Genomic DNA, 23,943 nt, shown 5'->3' on the forward strand with positions numbered 1-23,943 from the left:
TCATATTTCACTTTATATCACTATATGTTTATTCTTATACTTGCTCTTCACTGGGGGAGGTTACCGGATAACTGGGGATAAGTTACCAGATAACTGGGGGAGGTACCAATACCGTCGAGATATGTGTTTGTGTGCGATGATAAAGTCTAAGTTCTTAAACATGAATATATATTTATCTTTCCTAAATAGCCCCTATGATACCGCATCTGTACCTGAGATTTCAGTCTGTAAATGTAGCTCTACTTTAAATTCAGTCCGTAGATAAGAAGAAACTGTTTTTTTATAAGTTAAGCTTTAGTTCTTTATTACTCTGTAAACTGTCTTCCTATAGCGAATAAGAAAATTTTTCATATTAATCAATCAGTTATTAAACATGAGATACTAAATTGAAATAATTAATTCTGTCTATCCAACACTTTCGGTTACCAAGTGCGCATCTCCACCCTCAGTTTTATGACGCCATGTTGTAAACAAACGTTGTGTTAGGCTATACAACTTGCCGTATTATTTAGATATGGTGACGTAGACATGAAAGTAGATGAAATAGTCATTCTAAAGAAGGGACGAAAATAGTGAAGAAATAAAGATCACCCATCGATCTTACAAAAACTGTAGATCGCAGTATAAGTGTTTTCAGTCTTTGCCTCCTTCGGAGGCTACCACAACTAGACTTTTCTTTCGTGTAGAAGTTAAATTTAAACAGCAAAAATGCCGCGTGTTATGATCAAAGGAGGTGTTTGGAGAAACACTGAGGTATGTATTGATATAAGATTAGAATGGTATTTTTACAAGTCGATTTAATTAAATCTCATTGGCACGGCTAGCCTTGGACCTAAATTTGAAGTTCTGGGTAAGGTAGACCCAGAGTTTCCTTTCCATTTCAGCCTATAGAATAGATGTTATTAAAGAAGTTTATTACATTCCTTTTCATATATTCAGTTATATATAAGATGTATGTGTTAAGGAAAGTAATCCTGTAATGACATTGCATTGTCACTGGCTGTGTCTGTGTTCACTGTAGCCTTTTGTAGTTTTGACAGTTCTTGACTTGAGTTATTGAGACATTTTTTGTCATTATCTCCATTTGTTATGTGAACTAACAGGTTTACTTATGGTTTTCTAATGGACCTGTCACTTCGAGACAGTCTCATTTTAGTCCCAGCAGTTGAAGCTGCCCTAAAGCATACCATGATACTGAGGAAGATTCAGATTGGTTAGATATTTACTAATTTAGCATTTGTAGTTGTGTATCATTTTATTACTCCAATTATTAGAGTAATAAAATGGTACACCCTCAAATGAATATTAGACTAATATTTATTTGAGGGTGGCTTCAATTCCCAACATGAGAGTTGACTATTTCCAATTGAAGAACAATAAATTATTTAATAAAACAGCTACTGTCACTGTATATGATAGATGGAAATGACAATAAATTGGTAGAAATTTGGTATTGTCATTTCTGAAGATTTATTTGTAATTATCACCTTTAGAGACTAATGATAAATAAAGAAAGTCATTTGTATGTAATGACCTATGTAAGAAATTTATGAAAACTACCTTGTTATTGATTAAAATCTACACTAACAATCAGAAAATAATTCACCATTTTGTATCCTTCATTCTTGTCACTACAAATCTCCTTTTTGCTCTCAATTGTTTCACATCCATGTATATTTAAACAGCCAGTCACTAGGGTTTTAGTAAGTCTTTTACTTTAACCTCCTTTTCCCTTGACTTTTTACTGAAGAATGATATAGAGGAGGAATCCTAGTCCATTCACTCCATCCCAATTAGTTCCCCTTAGTGAGATGCAAGGGAACATACATACATATACCAAGGCTTTTTCCCCCTTACAAGGGAGGTAGCCAAAAAGGGAAAGGCATAAAATAATTTCCACCCATTCCATCCCTGAATACAAGGGAACATGGAAGGATAAATTGAGATGAGTGAATTGGTGTCATTTACTAACTTCAAATGACCTTTAATTTACTGAAGAATAAAATTATGCCTGCACATTATCAAATATACATTAGAAAATATTATTGAATTCAAAATTAAATAGTTTTAATCAACTGAAATTTATGTCAAAGTAGGAATTTTTTTGCTATTTCTAGAAGTTGGAAATATGCTTTTGGTAATAGGTCATAAGTTAGTACTGTTCTCTATATCATTTAATATGTGGGATCTGGGGTTTTGAGATTTTTATCAAGTTGCTAAGTTTAATGGTTAGATTAAGTTAGTATCTGTGTAGGAAGAGGGGAAGAAGGCCACTGACTTGGCATAATGCTCTGGCAGATTCTCTAATAACCTACCATAGTTGTCAAATGTGGCACATTGTTTTCATCTAAATGTACCCATAGAAGTAATATTATTAACCATTACCACAATCACAACTGCAATCACAACCATAAAGAATACGGTAGATTGAGAAGGGACAGTAGAATGGATGGACAGTATGCTTATTATTCCCCAATGAGCAGAAATATGTCTTTTGACATTATGATTGCTATGTTATGTCATCTTAAATATTGACTGGATGTAAATGTACAGTCAGTACCCCAATACCTAAACACTTCATATAATTCTTTTATTTCCTTGTCTCTGTAGGATGAAATCCTTAAGGCAGCTGTTATGAAATATGGCAAAAACCAGTGGTCACGAATTGCCTCCTTACTTCATCGTAAGTCTGCTAAGCAGTGCAAAGCTCGTTGGTTTGAATGGTTGGATCCAAGCATCAAGAAGACAGAATGGAGCCGAGAGGAGGAGGAGAAGTTGCTGCATTTGGCCAAGCTGATGCCTACACAGTGGCGCACCATTGCACCAGTTATTGGGAGGACTGCTGCTCAGTGTCTTGAACGCTATGAGTATTTGCTGTAAGTATATTGATTTTTCAAGATTTTAGTTGTGTGTAAAGTCAATTTTGTGCCATTTTACAAAGCAGAAGTACTGTAGTTGAGTGTGACTTTATTTTATTTATCTTATTTATTTATTTTTTTCTGTTTATTAATGATCACCCGGATGCGGTTAAGAATAGAAATAAGGTATACTTATACATATACAATACCATGGTATTCAGCAAATTACTTCAGGACTTAGATGAACTATGAAAATGGTTTGAAAGATGGATGCTCAACTTCCACCCAGACAAAAATAAACACATGAGAAAAGGCAGATCAAATATAGAACGATTACCAGCACTAGAAAAGAGAAGGACATTGGAGTTGTAATAGATGACAAGCTGACAATCTCAGAACACTTAGCCAGAGACAAAATTTTGATTACATGGCACAAATAATCACCATAGTCACCGCATGTATCCAAAGCACTATTGACAACCAGGCTATTGAGCTGGAGTTACATGTATGAGCCTTTTCCAGAACATCATCTGTGATTATCTGTGAGTACGAAAGAAAAGAAAATTGTGATGCACAATGGGGTCCCAGGTAGCACAAGGTTTTGTAGCACACTTGATGATTGCTGGAAGTACAAAATATTCAACTAAAATGATCTAATAACATAATATGTCTTAAATATTATAAGCCACAGACCAAAATTAATGGAATTTGATGAGAAGCTGAGCTGTAAGTTTGAAAATGAAATGGCGTGGGCAATCCCATGATAGTTGCCATCAATTATATATTGCCCAATACTAGGAGTGAATATGAGGGGGGCGTCCTAGGATGAGATGGATGGATGGGTTAAAAGGGGCATTACAAAAGAGAGGAATGTCTGTTGAGGAAGGACAGGAGCGGACAGAAGATAGGGGTGAATGGAAAAGGGTTGTGTATAGATGATGCTGTGATGCATGAGAGGATGGGGGTGAGGGAGTATGTATGAGAAATAAATTGACACAGCCTGAAGGGATTTCTCCCCATCACATTATCTGTGTGAGGGGATGGAGAGGGGGGATCGCCGAATTAATGAAGTGGCCTTGTTGTGGATGCGCTGTGTCCTGCAACACTGCTTCTGACCCAGGGCAGTGGTTGGGATGCAGGGATGACCCGTCATCCAGGAGGTGCCAAGATGTGAGGGAGGAAAGAGGGTGGAGGGTAGTGGAGTATGTAGGGGATGGAATGGATGGGAGTGGTTTCTATGCCTTTTTCTTTTTGGCTACCTCCCATGTAAGGGGGAGAAAACCTTTGGTATATGTATGTATGTACTATTTCAAAATTCATGTGAAATTGTATATATAGGTAACTTATGCCAAGTGTGGTTGTTTTATGCTAGCCATGGCAAACTACATCCAAAATCTCATTTGTCCTACCCCTTATTTTGTCCCCTAGACCTCCCCCCCCTTCGAAATACATTGATTAATGGGGGGAGATGCAGGGATGACCCGTCATCCAGGAGAAGCCAAGATGAGAGGGAGGGAGGGGTAGAATGGGTGGTTATGGAATTATGTTTTTTGGCTTTGGATACCTCCCTTGGAAGGGGGAAAAAGCCCTTGGTATGTGGATGTTTGTATGTATGTATTGCAAGAAAGAGGCGAATGTCAGGGTGGAATGAAAAGTGTGTAATAGGTAATTGGTGGAGATTGTAAAAAAGCTTGAAGGAGTGATTGTAAATATGGCAATGTATTGACGCAGCCCGAAGGGATTTCTCCCCGTCCTCTCCTTATATGCAAAGGGGGACGGAGAGGGGGGGTCGCCGATTAAATGAAGCGGCCTTGCTGTGGATGTACTGTGTCTTGCGACACTGCTTCTGACCCAGGGCGGTGGGCGGGGTGCAGGGATGACCCGTCATCCAGGAGATGCTCAGATGAGAGGAAGGGTGGGAGGGGTGTGGAGTGTATTTGGGGATGAAATGGGTGGGAGTGTTTTTATGCCTTTCCCTTTTTGGCTACCTCCCTTGGAAGGGGGAAAAAGCCTTGGTATATGTATGTATGTATGTATGAAACAGATATTTGGAATTTAAGGGAGGTAAAAGGAAGAGTATATGTTTTTGAGATGAAGCGAGTGGGATTTATGATAAATGTTACAAGAATGGATAGAATGAGAAATGTTAAGTTAAGGCAGGGAATGGGATTGAAAGTGGAATTGATGGTTAGGGTAGATCAAAGAATGCTGAAGTGGTTTGGGCACATGGATAGAATGAGTGAGGAAAGACTAGGAAAAAAAGTGTGGAAAGCAGAAGTGGATGGAATGAACTTGAGAGAAAGATGGAGTTCAACTGATACTTTAACTGCCACTAAGAAATTTTGTTTATCTGAAAGAAACCCATTTGCAATGGAGGTGTTAAGTCTATCTCAGTCAACCATTTTACAGCATGTTTTATGATTTCACCTTTATTTTGATTCTGCCAAGTGATTTTATGTACTTGAGGGGAATCCTCTCTACAGTGAATAGATTAAATTCATTTCACTTTTTTCTTGTTTTTTAAGCTTGTATAATTATTCTAGATGCTGCCAGACAATTCTCTTCAGCAGAGAGAAGCTTCCTTTTCTTATGAAATATTGACACTTAAATTATTTAGTGTAGCAGATGGTGTAATTATGTGTATGGTGAAAGATTTAGTTATATGAAAGTATGTTAGGTTGAATAAATATAGTGGTTTAAAGTTTATACTAGTTCTAAAAGACGAAATGTGTTATTTGTTTTTCTAGAGATCAAGCACAGAAGAATGAGGATGAGGATGGGGCAGACGACCCCCGTAAGCTCAAACCGGGTGAGATTGATCCGAACCCAGAAACAAAACCAGCTCGGCCAGATCCAAAGGATATGGATGAAGATGAGTTAGAAATGTTGTCTGAAGCTCGAGCACGTTTAGCTAACACACAAGGAAAGAAAGCCAAGAGAAAGGTATTTGTTGTTGAAGTGATTTTGATGTTTACTGATGTATTTAATTCTACTGACTTGCTATAGGGTTTGGTATGGGATATAAGTAGTTTAGATGCTGTTTGGAAAATAAATTGGAAGAGAATTTAATATTTGAAATTGGTAAGGAGTGAACTAGCCACAAGTTTTAGATGAATCTTTTGTGTTGTTACTTAATGGTAACAGGGTAACTTTTTAAGTATGTTTAATGTATGGAAAGGAATTGGAAAGTATGTTTAATGTATGGAAAGTAATGTAGAAGGAAGAAAAGGAAGGGAGGTATTGAAAGTGAGCAAATTGAATGAGAGAGAGAATGCCAGGCAAAACTGAGAAAAGTATGGGATGTAGTGAAGGGTAGAAGAGAAATAGGAGTAGAAGGAGAATAGGTGTTTTATTGCCAGGAAAATTACTTTGGTGGGAGAGGAGAATGATAGGGTTCTAGGAAAAGAGGATAAAAAGCATTTCAGAGATGCAAGCTGATAAAGCACATGTGGAATCTTATGAGAGGAGTAGTAGTTGCAGTGGAATGGCTGGTGAGGTTGTTTAATGTGTGCCTCCCTTTAAGGAAAGGAAGTGTACTGGTGTACTGAGGGAATCCATGTGTAGTTCCACTATACAAGAGAAAAGGGATATATAATAGTTTAAGAGGGCTCAGCCTGTTATAGTCAGAAGGGTGATGGTTGCTAATTGGGGGGGATTAGGAGAAGAACAGAGGAAGTAATTGAGAGAGGAAGTTGATGTATAAATATATTTTTTGTAAGAAGAGATTTACAAGAAATTTGTGGCAAAGGGTGAGGAATTCTTTTGGGCTTTCATGGATTTGGAAAGGCATATGTCAGTTAAGAGAGAGCACTATTGAATAGGGAGGAGTCTGTTGAGGGTGGCAATTTTTTTTTTTACAATAGAGCTTTGAGGGTCAGTAATGGAGAGAGTAAGTAGTTTGAGCTAAAGGTGGGGCTGCACCAGGGCTGTGTAATGTCACCATAGTTGTTCAACAGGCATATGGATAGGGTGGTGAGGGAGGTTGATGTGAGGGTGAGTAAGACTAAAGGGAAGTAGGAGGTGGTACAGTTCTTTGTGGATGACATTGTGCTTATAGCTGATTCCAAGGATAGAATGAAGTGATTGATGGCTACCTCCCTTGTAAGGGGGAAAAGCCCTTGGTATATGTATGTATGTATGTATGTATTTTATCAGTTGTATTAAACCAAATTAGCAAAAAATGAATATGTAAATTAAGAACTACATGTATGTTGTTGTGCTGATACCACCCACAACTCTGTGTTGCCATTGGAAGTGCTAGGAGGTGACTAAAATGTAAAGATATTGGCTTGTAACTAGTTTATTTGGATTAATGGTAGTAAGAATTATGTCATAGACAATTTTGATATCGATCAGGCACGTGAAAAGCAGCTGGAGGAGGCACGACGGTTAGCAGCACTGCAGAAACGCAGGGAGTTGAGGGCAGCTGGAATTGATTTGCCGCAGAAGAGAAAAAAGAGGAAAGGTGTCGACTACAACACAGAAATTCCTTTTGAGAAACGACCTGCATCTGGGTTCTACGACACGTCATCCGAAGTTTACAACCCAATGGACCCAGACTTCAAGAGGCTGCGACAACAACACTTGGACGGAGAAATGAGAGTGGAGCGTGAGGAGAAAGAACGGAAAAAGGATAAACAGAAATTAAAATTGCGCAAAGAACAAGGAATTCCAAACTCAGTGTTTGAAAACGGAGAACCAGCAACTAAAAGGAGCAAGTTGGTTCTTTCAAATCCTCAGATATCTGAAGAGGAATTAGAGCAGGTAAGGGCTCTCCCGTCCTTCCTCAACCGACATTCCCCTCTTCCCCAAAGCCCCCTTCACCCCATCCATCCATCTCATCCTAGGACGTCCCCTCATGTTCACTCCCTCCACATCTGCCTTCCATACCTCCTTTACTAGTCTTTCTCCACTCATTCTTTCCATGTGTCCAAACCATCCTAATACTCTTTCATCCACCCTATCTCCCAGCCCGAAGGGATTTCTCCCCGTCCTCTCCTTTATATGGGGGGACGGAGAGGGGGGGTCGCCGATTTAATGAAGCGGCCTTGCTGTGGATGTGTTGTGTCCTGCGACACTGCTTCTGACCCAGGGCAGTGGACAGGGTGCAGGGATGACCCGTAATCTAGGAGGTGCTAAGATGGGAGGGAGGGTGGAGGTGTGTGGAGTGTTTTCGGGGATGAAATGGGTGGGAATGTTTTTGTGCCTTGTCCTTTTTGGCTACCCCCCTGGTAAGGGGGAAAAAAGCCTTGGTATATGTATGTATGTATGTAAGGGGTCTCCTACTGTGATAGACTACAGAGATAGACTATTGGTTTGGTTAGGAAAGAAAGGTGGAAGTGATCACTTTATTATTCAGTTTATGCTAACTTAACATATATTTTCCTTTCTAATGCCTCTGAATACTTTACTCAGATTTCTTAGATCTAGTTAGATTTACAGCATGTTGTCCTTTAATGGTGTTATACCTCATCTAGCAAGGTCTCTTTAAATCTAGGAAAGCTCTACCATGTTAGTCTGAATATGATAAAGAATGATCTATTCAAGGTGGTCACTTGTTTGAATGTTATTTATGACAATTAATTGTTTATGAAATTTTCTCTTTTCTCATGTACATCAATAGTATATCGGATGCTTCATCTGTTCATGGAAGTGCATTGGTTTTTATGTATCTATTTCATGGAGTACTTTTTAAATAAAAGAACATATATTAGGGTAGAAACCCATTGAACAAACATTAGATGAGATCTAGAACCAATGTGCTAAAACTTTATTGTTATCTATATTTACAAATACTCTTCTGATATGAGTGTCTCCATGGTTTAAATGCATTCTTCCTGTTTTAGTCATAAGTGAAAATTTAAATAGGGCAGGTAGATTCCATTTTGTTTTTGTATATTACTTGAGAGGCAACAGGAGGAACATTGCCCCATTCTGATGCTCACGCTCACTATGAGAACCAATTGTTGATGCACTCCAGCCTCTATGTGGAGGTGTTGCCCAGAGGGACTGGTACCTGGTCTCTGGACCAGACCTCGAAACTCACTATCAGTCCTACTTCCTTCCAATCTATCCACACCACTTTCGTCTACATTTTTTTTTTTTACAATAAAAGGGCATTATTCCAGTGTCTACCCTTCCACACCTAGCTAGAGAAATAGAAACCAACATGAGCACATAACCCATAAATTACACACAAACATATATCCACTATAACACATTTAACTTATAGGTTCATTTCAAATACATCACACTTACAAACATTAAGCAATACATGGAATAGGCTTTGCAGCCAAGATACATTCACATGCACACCCAAAAGCATGCCATCACTAAACAATAATTTGGATGTGCTGTGTTTAGCTGCATTGCTTCTGACCCAAGGCAGGGGGCGGGATACAGGGATGATCCTTCATCCATGAGGAGCTAAGATGAGAGACAAGTAAACATAAATAGCATCACAAACAAGCATACAGAGCTACAACAATTACTCCATAAAGATGTCATACACATAGCTCTCACACATGAAAGTAAACTAATACTTCAAACCACACAACCTACAATCACTGAATACATCACAATCAGGAAAAACTCACCACAGAGGTGGGCTCATAACACAACAGTATGCCCTTCTCCAACAAAACAAAAGAAACTAAATGATCATTAACAGACACCATGGCAGAAATAATCACAATCCAAACATGTAAAGAAAATGACATACACCATCACAAACATCTATTTAGTACCCGTCACATCATTCATACTCCCAGGGATACAAACTCAACTGCCCCCCTTCAATCTCTCAACATACTAACAAACCTGCATCAAAAGATCATCCACACACAGCCACTCCTCAGCCTAAACATACTGAACGCTAGCAGTTCCCTTATTAGACAGCCTCTCCAACACAACCAATAAACAACATCTCCAGACATAACAATGTGGTCACCATCTTTCAAAGTAGATATAAAATAGAATGGAAGCCTCCCCCCCCCCAAAAAAAAAAAAAAAAAAAAAAAATCGTCAATTACATTGCTCACCTCAGATAATTATGCATAAAAGAAATATCCAATGGTAAAATTGGATGGCCAATTCCTCCCATTAAACAGGACCCCCAAAATCCTAGGCTTCACTTTAGATACTCACATGTCCTTTAGTCCACACATCAAGGACCTTACAGTGAAAATCAACAAGAAAATAAACATTCAAAGATTAATAGCAAGCACAGGTTTTTGTCAGTAGAAACTAATCATTATCTACAAACATTTCTTAACAACCACACTCATTTACATTTCCTCATCATAATTCTTTACAATCAGGAAAACATAGATGCCCTATAGACCATACAAAAACAAAAGCATTAATAATAATAATAATGGGATACACTAAAACTATCCCTATAGAGTATCTACACACAAAAACCATAGCCCTCCCCAAAGAACATCACATGAAATTGATAGGCACAGATTCTCTATAAGTCCTCAATCCATCTATCCCATTAAGAAAAAAAAAAAAAAATACATTCTGTATCTTCTCCATGCATACAAAAACACATACACACTCCAATCATAAAGCAAACACTGGAAACCAACCACCAAACTCCTCCAGACATCATTCCTGCAGTGAAATCCTTCCCATGAATAGCAAAAACCACATTAGCACAGCTGTGTTTGGGTCACCATCCATCTTTAAAAGAATACCAACAGACTAGATATAGGTACAAAAGTAGATTGCCTCATGCAATTACACAGAAGACATTGAACACCTCATCCTAATTTGCCCTTCTGTGGCATTCCAAGACAACATAATATCCCCTTGAGTGATATGGGCCAATCTGGTGGCTGTTGTCAGTTATCTTGCAGTTGTGGGTCTCTTGTAAGAAAGATCTGAGGCTGTGGATTGATTGACTACTTGTCATAATATTAGTTTATTGATATGTCCCATCCATTTGTTTTGTAGGTGGTAAAAATTGGCAAGGCCTCCGAGGCAGCACGGGAGTTAGCTGAGGAAGGCGGAGGCAGTGGGGCTTCCCAAGCACTTCTTGCGGACTACTCCATGACACCAGGAACAGCCATGCGAACTCCAAGAACTCCTGCTGACCAGGTAATTGGGACTGATTTCTAGTTGTCTGTAAATTGTGTATTTTAGATATGATAATTGATTGTAGTTTATATGAATATTATAAAAAAAATTGTTTTGTTTATTTAATTTTTTCAATTATATATTATTATTATTAATATTATTATTATTATTATTATTATTAATATTATTGAGATGCATGGGAAGAAAATTGATCAGGTAGAAATTACAGATATTGGGAAATAGACAATGATATGATGATATGGTTTAACATCACAAACTCCTCCCATTGGGAGGCTAGGCCAGTGCCCCTTAGAGAGGACTTTGTAGCGTGGAATTTAATGAACCATGCCCTTGGTTTAACTTCGCTGGTGGCAGGATTCGAACCGCCATCCCTTTGACCTTCGCCGCAAGTAATGACACCCTAACCCACTCAGCCAGTTAGCTCCCAGATTTTTATATTTAAGCTGTGAATGGGCAGTGGACAGGGTGCAGGGATGACCTGTCATCCAGGAGGTGCTAAGATAAGAGGGAGGGTGAAGGGGAGTAGAGTGTATTTAGGGATGGAATGGGTGGGAATGATTTTATGCCTTTTCTTTTTGGCTACCTCCCTTGTAAGGGGGAAAAAGCCTTGGTATATGTATGTATATGTATGTGAATGGAAAAATACAACCCCACATTGGCTGACAATGGTCCTTGGTCCCTAACGTAAATCATTCAAGTGAGAAACATTAGTGTGGGACTGTTGGTGTACCACTGGCTGATAGAAGGAAGGGAGCAGTTGTCAGTCGTCAGCACTTATATGTAAAGGTGGAAGAAATACAGTTGAAATTAATAGAAAGAAATCTTGGGACTAGTCAGAAGACTGGGTATCAGCCTCACAGGGCACCTGAGGTGAGGAAGTTGGCGAGTTTTGAAAATGGGCAGCAGAGAGATATTCTGCTGCCCATCTTGCAGGACCACTGCAATCAGGTTCCCTTTGAGAATGGATACATATGAATGTGAAAAACTGGAGGATGAAATTGGCTATAGAATTAGGGAGGGGGAGAAGATAAGAAGTGCCCTTGTATTTGTACAGCGAAGTAAAATTATGTCAATAATAATAATTGTTGATTCAAGTTTTATATATTGGTAACCCATAGTTCCTACAGTAGCCAGCATTGGCCCTAAAGGCCCTGTCACACTATGCATCAAATCGTGGTAAACATACTCCGGCAGTCCCTGCAACACATTCAGACTAAGGTGTGCAGGGCACTTGATGCATGCCACTGTCCTCCTAGTGGTGGTGGGTTAGTAGTGACATGCAACAGAAGACCCACCAAACTGCCTCACTCACCATGACCATGTCACAGAAGTCTCAGCTCTACTGGCATTGTGAGGACGTTATTCAACTAATAGAACTGGGCGAGGATAATGTGTGTCTGTGGCAAGTGAAACATCACTTGTACAAAGCTGTGACAGCTTTGATGAAATGAGTAGTACATGTTACTCACCCACAGCAATGAGTCACCGTGTGAACACAGGATGGTTAAAAGGCTCCCACACCAGGCCACTTTGATTCAAAATATACATAGTCTGACATGGCTTGTATGTTGTGTCATAGATCTCTTTGGGAAAGAATTTTAGACTTTAGTGTGTGTTTTCTGGAAGTGAGCATTAAGGGAGAGTGACTGGAGGAAGTGGATAGTTTTAGATACTTGGGTGCAAATGTGGCAGGAAAAGGTGGAGTGGAGGTGGAGGTAGAATGTAGATTGAGAGAAGTGAGTAAATGCCTTGGTGGATTAAAAAGTGTAATGAGGAATAGACATTTGGGAATGGATGCTAAGAGGAGACTGCATGAAGGAGTGATTGTGCCAACAGCACTGTATGGGACAGAAACATGGAACATAAGAGAGGAAGAGAGGAGTTTGAATGTGTTTGAGATGAGGTGTCTGAGAAGTATGATAGGGATTACTAGGCTAGATAGAGTGAGAAATGAGGAGGTGAGGAGGAGAACGGGGGTGGAAAGGGAGTTGGGAGATAGGGTTGATGAAAGAGTATTAGGATGGTTTGGACACATGGAAAGAATGAATGAAGAAAGACTAGTAAAAGAGGTATGGAAGGCAGATATGGAGGGAGTTAACATGAGGGGACATCCTAGGATGAGGTGGATGGATGGGGTGAAGGGGGCTTTGGGGAAGAGGGGAATGTCTGTTGAGGAAGGACGGGAGAGGACAGAAGGCAGGGGTGAATGGAGAGTGGTTGTATATGGATGATGTTGTGGTGCATGAGGTGGAGTGGGCGGGGGGATGGGGGGGTGAGGTAGTATGTGTGAGCAAAATTTGACGCAGCCCGAAGGGATTTCTCCCTGTCTTCTCCTTTTATGCATGGGGGGACAGAGAGGGGAGGTCGCCGATATAATGAAGCGGCCTTGCTGTGGATGTGCTGTCTTGCAACACTGCTTCTGACCCAGGGCAGTGGACAAGGTTCAGGGATAACCCAATTATGGCTAGAACAAAGGTATTAGTACCATACCAAATGGAAAAGGACAATGGCAGTGTCACTTAGTAGCTACAGCAGTTGTGTGATGTCAGGGAAGATATAGGAAACATTGTTATTTCTTAGGCATCTATGAAAAGCATTTAATGATAGTGAAATTCATAGAAGTAGCATTTATAGAAATGGTGAGTTGCATAATTTGGTGCAAACCAGAGTGGTGTTGTATCATTGATTGTAAAGGAATAAAGTTACCTTGTGCTGTTTTGTATTTTTCAAACTGTAATTTTTATTATCATTATCACTATTTTGCTTAGGACCGTGTGATGCTCGAGGCTCAAAACATCATGGCATTGACCCACGTGGATACACCTCTCAAGGGTGGCCTTAACACCCCACTTCATCAGTCAGACTTCTCTGGTGTTGAGCCTTCCAAGAATGCCCTCCAGACACCCAACACTGTCCTTGGAACACCTTTCCGCACTCCAAGTGGCACTCAGATCATGACACCTGGTCGCACTCCAGGTGCACCAACACCTAAAGGCCAAACAGTAACACCTGGAGCAACACCTCTAAGGGATAAGCTGAATATTAATGAGGAAGGAGCCTTAGTGCCTATCGATGATCGTCATGCCCTGAAGGCTTATCAGCGTAACATGAGGGACCAGCTGCAGGTGAACCTTAAAGCTCTTCCGTCACCCAAGAATGATTTCGAGATTGTTGTACCAGATCAAGAAGAAGGGGTACAAATGGAAGAAGCTGAAGGGTCGTCAGTGGTGGAAGACCAAGCTGATGTGGATGCCAGGTAGGTGAATAGTCAGATATGTTGATGTATTCTTCAAATTGTTTTTACTTTTCCCATCTTATTGCATCTACTTTTTTATATTGGATCAAGGTATTTATATTTACATGTATTTCCCAGTTGTTATTTTTCATATTTTCTTACTCCAGATGTCTCCATTACATACACAATTTTTTTTTTTTTTTTTTTTAATATAATTACATACACATAGGTCTCTTAATCCAACTTGTGCGGACATTTGGGCCCAGGACATAAACCCATTTTGGGAATTGGTGGTGTTTGATGTCCTGGGGCATTTTCCAAAGTGGGTTTATGTCCAGGGCCCAAACATCAGCACAAGTGTTGGATTAAGAGACCTAGGTGTACATCAAAATGAATTTTAGATGGGGTTAGTTAAGTCAGAGTATACACCCACCCAATACCCATCTCACACCCATTACCTATCCAAAACCCACTCATTGTTTCACCCATCTTAACATCTCATGTGTCCTCCATCACACTGCTCAGTTCAGAGGCAGTGTGATGGTAGGGTTCTGAGGGATAGAATTTTTTTTACCCTACTTCATTGTATGGTCCCCCCCCCCCCCAATCCACTTGAGAGATGTACAGAGCAGACAAGAAGAACATCCCTTTGAGCCATGTCATTTTCTCACCTGTTCACAACTATTCTCTATTTACTCATCTCTTTTTGCATTGTCTTCCTTGCTCAACAGACATTCCTCTTGCCCCCTTCATCTCATCCATCCATATTATTCTTGGTCTTTTCCTCAAGTTCTCTCCATCCACTTTTTTTTTATTTTTTTTTTTTTATACATTCTTTGCTAGTCATTTCCCAGTAATTTTTTCCATATGTCCAAACCACTTCAGCATTCTTTGATCAACCTCATTTGCCATCTCTACCCTCGCTGTCTGCTTCACTGCCTCTCACTATGCATCCTCAAGTCCACCCATCCTCCTTCGTCATATCATATCTGATTTCTGTTTATGTATTACAGAGCTGTGGCTGATGCTGAAGCCAAGCGTAAAGCAGAAATGAAGAAACGCTCACAAGCAGTGCAACGCAATTTGCCACGACCGCAAGAGGTCAACATGAGTGTCTTAAGACCTCTCAGTGCAGATGTTCAACTTTCAGAACTTCAGAAAGCAGAAGAGCTCATCAAGAGGGAAATGGTGACCATGTTGCATTACGATGCTCTGTATACTCCTGCAGGTCCATCTCGCAAAGGTAGAGAAAGAGAGCTAAGCTCTCCAGTCATATTTATTTAATTTATTTATTTATTATTATTTTTATTTATTTTATTTTATTATTATTCTTTTTAAGTAACAGGTGAAGTGTTCTTGGATTGTTGGTGTATTGTTAGAATTATTATTCTTTGATTCTGCAATGGGATTAGCAGTTGGCAGTTGTCTATCAACAGCTTTATTTTTGTCAGAAGGTTCAGTGTAACCCTAAGGTGTTGATACTCTTGTCTCTTTGCTGAAGAACTGACATGTAGCGCCCATTCCCTTTTCTCGTGATACCTGGTGACAAACAATCCAAGGACCAGTGATAAATACCTGCCTGTGGTAGTCTTGTGGTAGACATTGAAAGAAATCATCTCCCTGCATCTCATCTTCCTCAGAAACCATGAACACCCTTATCTCCATCTATAGGAGGGTTCAGGAGTGGCTCATTGTCTCCAGTCAGAGTTGTTGCTATCATCTTTGTTTATTTTTTCTCCAGTGTGTGTGCATGCATGTGTATTTACCTAGTTGTATTATACGGGAAAGGAGTTATGCTAGTAGTCTAGTTTGTTCTTAAATTCTTATATGGTTTTTGGACGCACTATTGTTTTGTCCAATTTGTGTGTGTGTATTTACCTAGTATTATATGGGAAGGGGAGCTATGCTCGTGGTGACCCGTTTTTGTATCTCGCAAGATCAAGTTTGTTTTTAAGTTCTTATATTGTGTTTGCATACACTATTTCTTCATCCAATTTGTTCCTTATATCTATCACTCTGTGTGGGAAGCTGTTCTTTTTCAGGTCTCTTCTGTAGTTTCATTGCATGTCCTCATGTTTTTCCTCTGTCCCGCTTTAATAAGTCCTCTCTATCGAGGCATTCTTTTCCTTTCATAATTCTGTAGATGGTTATTAGGTCCCCTCGTTCTCTTCTTTGTTCCAGGGTTGGCAATTCCAGTTCGACCAGTCTTTGTTCATAAGTCAGGTTTGCAAGTGTTGGGACCAACTTTGTCATTGCTCTTTGTATTTTTTCTAATTTTCTTATATTCTTTTTTGTACTGGGTGACCATATCAGTGCTGCATATTCCAGTTTTGGCCTTATCAGTGTTTGTAATATTTCCTTGATCCTTTTTGTTTGTGTGTCTATGTATTTACCTAATTGTAATATACAAGAAAGATTTTTTATTCTACCAAGCCTCAACTTCATGTACAGTTCCAACTTAATCAATATCTTTGATTTCCAGTTATCATATTTAGATTTGAGCTTGATGCATCTATCTGGAAAACTGTATTTCTTCACATCCTTGAGACATGAGGTCTTTCTTAATTTGTTTCCATGACCTCTTAAAGCCCTCCCATCTGTAATCAGATCTCATTTTTTAGTGCAATCTATCTCCTTTAGTTACCTGAATACTGTAATCATGTCACCTCTTTCTCTTTGATCTTTCAAAGTTGCCAGATCCAATGCTTTTAGTCTTTCCTCATAAGTTTTATCTTCCAGGCTGGGGACCATTTTGGTTGCTGCCATTTGTATTCTCTCAATCTTGCTTATATCCTTCACTCTGTGTGGGGACCATACGACTGATGGATATTACAGTCTTGGACATATCGGGGTTTCATATAGTGAAATGCCACTTTAATCTTCTGCAGTAGTCCTTATGTCTCTCCCACAATCCTGCTGACATGACTGTCAGGTGACAAATTGTCTTTTGTCAAGACTTCCAAATCTTTCTCCACTTTTGGTTTTGTAATGGGTTCACTTCCTCCAGGAATAGTTTAACTCCTTCGATATGATGACGCCTACATAGGCATCATGAGGAGCAAGTGGGTACGCGAGGATGCCGATGTCGGCGTCTTGATTATATATATTGTAGTTATACTTGCGTGACCCCCATACTATGTAAACTGGCTTCATCATATTTTCTATGGTTATCAAAATTCACGGGTGAAAGAGAACGAGCAATACAGCGGTAACTTTATTTTTTATGATGCGAGTATTATGACGCAACATCGCACGTCTGGCAGCTAATGCTGCCCGCGAGATTTTGGCACGGAGTGAAGGGGTTAACCCCTAGAATACAATGACACCTATTTAGGCATCATAAGGCATGAGTGAGTATATGAGGATGCCGGCATTGGTGTCCTGATTATATTTATTTTGTAGTTGTAGCTGGCAGAACAGGTTAGGGCGTCGTTACTTGCGGCGAAGTTCGAGGGGATGGCGGTTTGAATCCTGCCACCAGCGAAGTTGAACCAAGGGCATGGTTCATTAAATTCCATGCTACAAAGCCCTCTGTGATGGGCACCATCCTAGCCTTCCGATAGAGGGGAGTTTGTGACGTTAAACCATATCATCATCAGTTGTAGCTGAGTGACCCCTGTATTCTGTGAACAGGCTTGATCGCATTTTCTGTTCACTGGCCAAGTGGGTTAGGGCGTTGTTACTTGCAGTGATCGAGGGGATGGCGGTTCGAATCCTGCCACCGGCAAAGTTGAACCAAGGGCATAGTTCATTGAATTCCTCCCTACAAAGTCCTCTGAAAGGGGCACCGTCGTAGCCTCCTGATAGGGGGGAGTTTGTGACATTAAATCATGTCATATCATCATTAAACAAACTTTCTGGGTGAAAGAGATTGAGTATAACAGTTGTAACTTTATACTTGAAAACGTGCATATTGTGATGCATCATTGTACATGAGGCAACCTAATGTGCGCATGAGTATTTGACTTGTATTGGAAAGGTTAAGGATGGACTTTTGCCGCTATTGCACATTTCCTGCCCTTTGCATTTTTTTGTATCGAACTTCATTTCCCATTTTTGGCTCCATGCAGAAATAGTGTCTAGATCTTTCTGTAATAATCTACTGTCCCCATTTTTTGCTTCTCAAGGTTTTTGTCATCTGCAAACATGTTGTCATAGCTTGTTGTTCCTTCCATCACGTCATTGACTTAGGATACATTATTGGTACAAACACTGAACCTTGTGTGTATGTCTTTATCTCTTATGTATTATTGTAAAGATATATCTGTCTGCAGGTGGCGTGGTAGCAGAGGCACAACATAGGGATTACCTGGAGAAACATACATATGAAAACTTTGACTCTGAGGAGCTGGATGGTGCCCGTAAACTATTGCAGGCTGAGATGCAGGTTGTCAAAGCAGGAATGGGACATGGTGATCTCACACTTGATGCCTATTCTCAGGTAAGAATCCACCTCTTCAGGTGATGAAGGACTTTATACTGGTAAATGATAACATCACTGTTTTTTGTGATTGCATAAAGTTTATCATCCTGGGATGGTTGTGGGCAGATATCTCCAGCTAGGGTGTTTGTATTGAAAATACCGGTACTTTTGAATTTCATGGTAGTAATACAAAAGCTTCTGACCCAGGGCAGTGGGCAAGATGCAGGGATGACCTGTCATCCAGGAGGAGCCAAGAAAAGAGGGAGGGAGTGGTGGTAAATGGGAGTGGAGTATGTGGGGATGAGTTGGGTGGGAGTGGATTTATGCCTTTGACTTTGGCTACCTCCCTTGTAAGGGGAAAAAACCCATTGGTATATGTATACGTATATGTAATGCCAAAGGTATGTCTGGTTATATAAAGTTTATAAAAGTAGCTAGGTTTGGATGAATTAATATCTCTATCTTTCTATATATATAAGGGAGGTAGCCAGCCAAGCCATAAACCCATGCAGGATGAATTTTTTAGTTACATTATTCAACCATTGTAATTTTGTGTAGCCAGTGGATTTATTTACCTAATTGTAGTATACAGGAAAAGAGCAATGCTGCTTGGGTCTTGTCTCCTACTCTCCAGTAATTACACATTTGCTGAAGACGTTGTAATTAACAAGTAGCTAATTTTATATTGTTTGTGGATATCCACCCCTTGTAAAGTCAATTTAATGTAGTACCTGACTTAATCTCATTGGAGAAGATGCAAGGATGACCCGTCATCCAGGAGGTGCCAAGATAAGAGGGAGGGAAGAGGGTGGAGGGGAGTGGAGTGTGATAGGGATGGAATGGGTGGGAGTGGTTTTTATGCCTTTGTTTTTATGGCTACCTCCCTTATAAGGGGGAAAAAAGCCTTTGGTATATGTATGTTTGTATGTATGAATAGTTTAAATTGTAATTCACTCATCCTCAGTTTTCAAGAATCTTTAATAGCTGTGTACCCTCTTGCATTTTATTTGCTAAATAGGTGTGGGAGGAATGTCTCTCCCAGGTGCTGTTCTTGCCCAGTCAGAGCAAGTACACACGAGCAAGTTTGGCGAGCAAAAAGGACCGTATTGAATCACTAGAGAAAAAGCTAGAGCAGAATCGACAACACATGGCACGACAAGCGAAGAAGGCTGCCAAGCTTGAAAAGAAACTCAAAATCCTTCTGGGTGGATACCAGGTGGGTGGTCATCATTGTATGGTTCAACTTTCTTTTGTGTGTTGTATATGTATTTGAGGAAGCTTGTTGGCTGAGCGGGTTAGGGCGTCGTTACTTACGGCGAAGGTCGAGGGGATGGCGGTTTGAATCCTGCCACCGGTGAAGTTGAACCAAGGGCATGGTTCATTAAATTCCATGCTACAAAGCCCCCTGTGAGGGGCACCATCCTAGCCTTCCCATAGTGGGGAATTTGTGACATTAAACCATATCATCATCATCATGTGTATTTGAAGATCAGAACTGTTGTGAGGCGTGAACCAATCTCTCGGTCTATAGACCAGTAGGCTTCTTCCCTCTTATAAGGGCAGCATGAATCTGTTCCAGTAGAAAGAAAAGTGTAGGTGCCTTTTGGTGTAGGATTTAACTGAAATAGTTTTGATTTTCTCACTGAAAGGGTCTCATAAAACTGAATAAATTAGTCTAGTATCAACCAGAAGTGAAAGGTAATGATGCCACAGAACTGATTAAGATAACTTGGTGGCAGTCAGAATAAAAGGATAATTGGCCTTCAGTATGGAAGGGATTCTTTGAGATAAGTTTCATCTTGAAGGGAAATCAGAGCTGAATAAGATAGACTTCCATTAGCCAGGCTCTGAGAGGAAATGTCTGAGTGTTGTCTGTATGTTTTAGTGAGACTGTTTCCGTGTCACTGGTTGAAAGTGGAAGTGGAGCAGTTATTTGTTGTCAGCTTTCCATGTGTGAAATTGTGTAAAAAATACAGTTAAAGTTGATTGGGAGGTCCTAGAACCAGTCCAGGGACCAAGTGTCAGCCCCTCAGGGCTGCACCCTGTTATGGAGTTGAGGGGGGTTGACGGGTTTTTGAAAATGGGCAGCTTTGCTATCCGTCATGCAGAATACCTCATGCACCTGTTATCGGTCCCAGGAAGTAAATCTCTTGGGAGTTAATGAAAAGCGTTATGAGAGATAGGAATCTGGGGATAAACAAAGAGAAGATTGTATGAAGAGGTGATTGTCTCCAGGACACTTTATAGGTCAGACTTGGAATGTAAAGGAGGTAGAAAGGAGGAACATGAATGTGTTTAAGAAGTATGGTGGGGTTATAAGGACAGATAGAGTGGGAAAGGTGGAGGGGATGCAGAGAATGGGGGTGGAAAGAATTAATCGGTCAATCCTTGGTCTCTCACAAGTCTTATAGCCTTCAGGAAGTTGGATGGGATCGTAAATCATGGTTATTGTGTGGGGATTGTTAGTGTGGGGCATTGTAGTACAAAGTGGAAAAAGATGACAGGGTTGATCAGAGAATACGGAGATGGTTTGGGCATATGGAAAGAATAAGCAAAGAAAGACTAACAAAAAGAGTGTGGAAAGCAGAGGTGGATGGAGTGAACTTGGTGGGAAGACCAAGAATAGGATGGATGGATGGAAGCAAAGGTGCCTTGGGTACAAAGGGAATGTCTGTCAAGCTGGGAAGGGAGAAGTCAAGAGATAGGTGCAAGTGGAGAACAGTTATGAATGGATGATAATTTGATGTGGCACAAAGGGATTTTTTTTTCTTGTCTGCCCTGTAAATTCTGGAGTGGATGAAGGTGGAGGGTTGCTATGTAATGTTGTTGTTGTTGTTGTTGAGTAAATCAGCTTCAGCTCTTGGGCCCTGATATGGAGGTCCTGTGTCTTGCTTCATTGCTTCTGACCTAAGCATTAGGTAGGGGACAGAGATGACTCCTCATACATAAGGAACTAAGATAAACAATGTATGGGTGAAGGATGGGTCCTTGGATGGGCCACCCTATTTATAAGAAGGAAAGGGCCTTTTGGTATATATATGTTATTTCAATTGTACATATTGGTTGTGTTTTTGGAACTTAATTTTTACGAGATTTTTCGTGATTTACAGGCCCGTGCAGCATCACTCAGCGCCAGTGTTCAGGATGCTGAGAGTCAAGTGGAAACTGCAAGATTAGAACTCTCAACATTTTCATTTCTCAAGCATATGGAAACAACGGCTATTCCCAGAAGACTGGCCACAATATCGGAGGACGTGGCACGACAGACAGAGAGAGAGAAGGAGTTACAACAAAAATATGACATGCTCCAGTGTAGATTAGAGGATTTAAAAGCTGATATAGCCCAAACTGGAAGGGATATAAAGAACATCCAGGAGCTCCAGGAGCTTGAGGGACCCACAAGTGTTCCTGAGACAGTCACATACGAGGTTTAGCATTGTGTCGAGTACGATTAGATGCAACATAAATCAGCAGAACTGGTTGTTACTGAGCATTGTGTAAATATGTACAAGAGTGGGAAAAGACAAAAAGGGAATGTATTTACAAAGTGAAGTTACGGTGCACAAGTTCTTTGTGACCATGAATGTTCTGTGTTAATGTGGTATCTTTGGAAGACCAAAACTACAGAGCTAGGTGAAGCCTGCAAATGCTTTGGGTTAATTGAGGTTTCATTTTCACCCATTTTGATTATAGGGAGTTACCCCCCTCCACCAGACTAAATTGCCCAGCTGAAGCCAGCTTGAAATGAGAAAGTTAACTATAGTCGCTGCCAACTATCTAAGTCCACTAGGCTCTAACCCCCTCTTTCACCTCTTCATGACTTCTGTTGTCATATAGAACTATTTTGAAGATACTAGATACTGATGACACTTATGAGAAATAGGTATTTTGGAGTGAATGCGAAGAGAAGGTTGTATGGAGTGATGGTGTTTATTGTGCTGTATGGAACAAACTTTGAATGTAAAGGAAATGAAGAGGAAGAGATTCAATGTTTTTGAGATCAAGTAATTTAGAAATGTGATAGGTATTACAAGAATAGAGTGAGAAATGTGAAGTTGTGGCAGAGAACAGATGGAAAGTGAGCTGCCAGATAGTGTAGAACATTGGCAAAGTGGACATGTGGAAAGAATGAATGGAAGAGTATGAGCAAAGAAACAAATGAGTAGAATGGGATTGAGTGGAAGATGTACAAGATGGATAGATGGGATGAAGGGGGCTTTGGACATAAGTGGAATCTCTATTGAGCAAGGAAGAAATAGAAATGAAACGAGGAGATTGTTAATGGGACGAGGGGATGTTCACATCTGCTGAATAATTTATTTTGAGTAAATAAGGAAGGGCTTACCATTTGGTGAACCAGTGGGTCGTAAACTAGTTCTAGCTGTCAGGCTTTGCTGTGGAAGAGTGCTTTGCTGTGTTGCTTTTGACCCGAGTGATGTGGCAAGAGACAGGATGACATTTCATCCCCAAGGTGCTGCAATGGAAGTAGTGGTTGAATGGGGTTTTGTTTATGATGTGGGAATGGATGATAAAAGAAGATTGTATGAAGGGGTAATTGTGCCGACAGCACTGTATGGGGCAGAAACGTGGAACATAAGAGAGAAAGAGTTCAAATGTGTTTGAGATGAAATGCCTGAGAAGTATAGAAGTTATTAGGCTGGATAGAGTAAAAAACAACGAGGTGAGAAGAAGAGCGGGATTGGGAAGGGAGTTGGGAGATGAGTTGATGAAAGAGTATTGGGATGATTTGGACACGGAAAGAATAAGTGGAGAAAGATCAATAAAAGGTGTGGGAGGTAGAGGTGGAAGTAATGAACATGAGGGGGCAACCAAGGAAGAGATGGATGGGGTGAAGGGGTATTGGGAAAAAGGAAGGGAGAAAACAGAAGATAGGGGTGAGTGGAGAATCGTTGTGTATGGACGATGCTGTGATGTATGGAAGGGAGTGGATGGGGGAGAGGTAGTATGTGTGAATATTATTTTGATGCAGCCCAAAGGGATTTCAACACTGTCTTCTCTATTTCTGCACGAGGGGACGGAGAGGGTGGTTGCCGATTAATTGAAGTGGCCTTGCTGTGGATGTGGTGTGTCTTGCTGCATTGCCTCTGACCCAGGACAGTAGGCGAGATGCAGTGATGACCTATCATCCTGGAGGAGCCAAGAAAAGAGGGAGGGAGGGGTGGTGAATGGGAGTGGTATGTGGGGATGAAATGGGTGGGAGTGAATTTATGCCTTTGACTTTGGCTACCTCCCTCGTAAAGGAAAAAAGCCTTTGGTATATTTGTAATGTATATGTGTGCCCTGGGTCACTGCTGACCCAGGGC

At 40.4% G+C, this 23,943-nt stretch overlaps 1 protein-coding gene across 1 annotated transcript; it reads left to right on the top strand.

The window, feature by feature from the left end:
* Positions 1-435: 435 nt before the first annotated feature.
* Positions 436-22,770, top strand: Cdc5 (cell division cycle protein 21). Its single transcript, XM_076198603.1, has 10 exons — positions 436-753; positions 2,611-2,876; positions 5,606-5,801; positions 7,215-7,622; positions 10,818-10,961; positions 13,730-14,217; positions 15,210-15,439; positions 18,471-18,637; positions 19,638-19,835; positions 21,730-22,770. Exons 1-10 carry the CDS (start codon positions 709-711, stop codon positions 22,051-22,053), a joined length of 2,466 nt encoding a protein of 821 aa, XP_076054718.1. The 5' UTR covers positions 436-708; the 3' UTR covers positions 22,054-22,770.
* Positions 22,771-23,943: the final 1,173 nt, after the last annotated feature.

Source organism: Oratosquilla oratoria, chromosome 15 (assembly GCF_046742065.1).
Source record: "Oratosquilla oratoria isolate Oo_2021 chromosome 15, ASM4674206v1, whole genome shotgun sequence".
Taxonomy (NCBI): domain Eukaryota; kingdom Metazoa; phylum Arthropoda; class Malacostraca; order Stomatopoda; family Squillidae; genus Oratosquilla; species Oratosquilla oratoria.

Bases quoted from the DNA above. Each gene is read 5' to 3' on its own strand.
- Cdc5 (XM_076198603.1), top strand. From the start codon at position 709: ATGCCGCGTGTTATGATCAAAGGAGGTGTTTGGAGAAACACTGAG. The intron at 2,877-5,605 runs GTAAGTATATTG...TTGTTTTTCTAG, and splicing joins GAACGCTATGAGTATTTGCT to AGATCAAGCACAGAAGAATG. The intron at 7,623-10,817 runs GTAAGGGCTCTC...TTTGTTTTGTAG, and splicing joins CTGAAGAGGAATTAGAGCAG to GTGGTAAAAATTGGCAAGGC.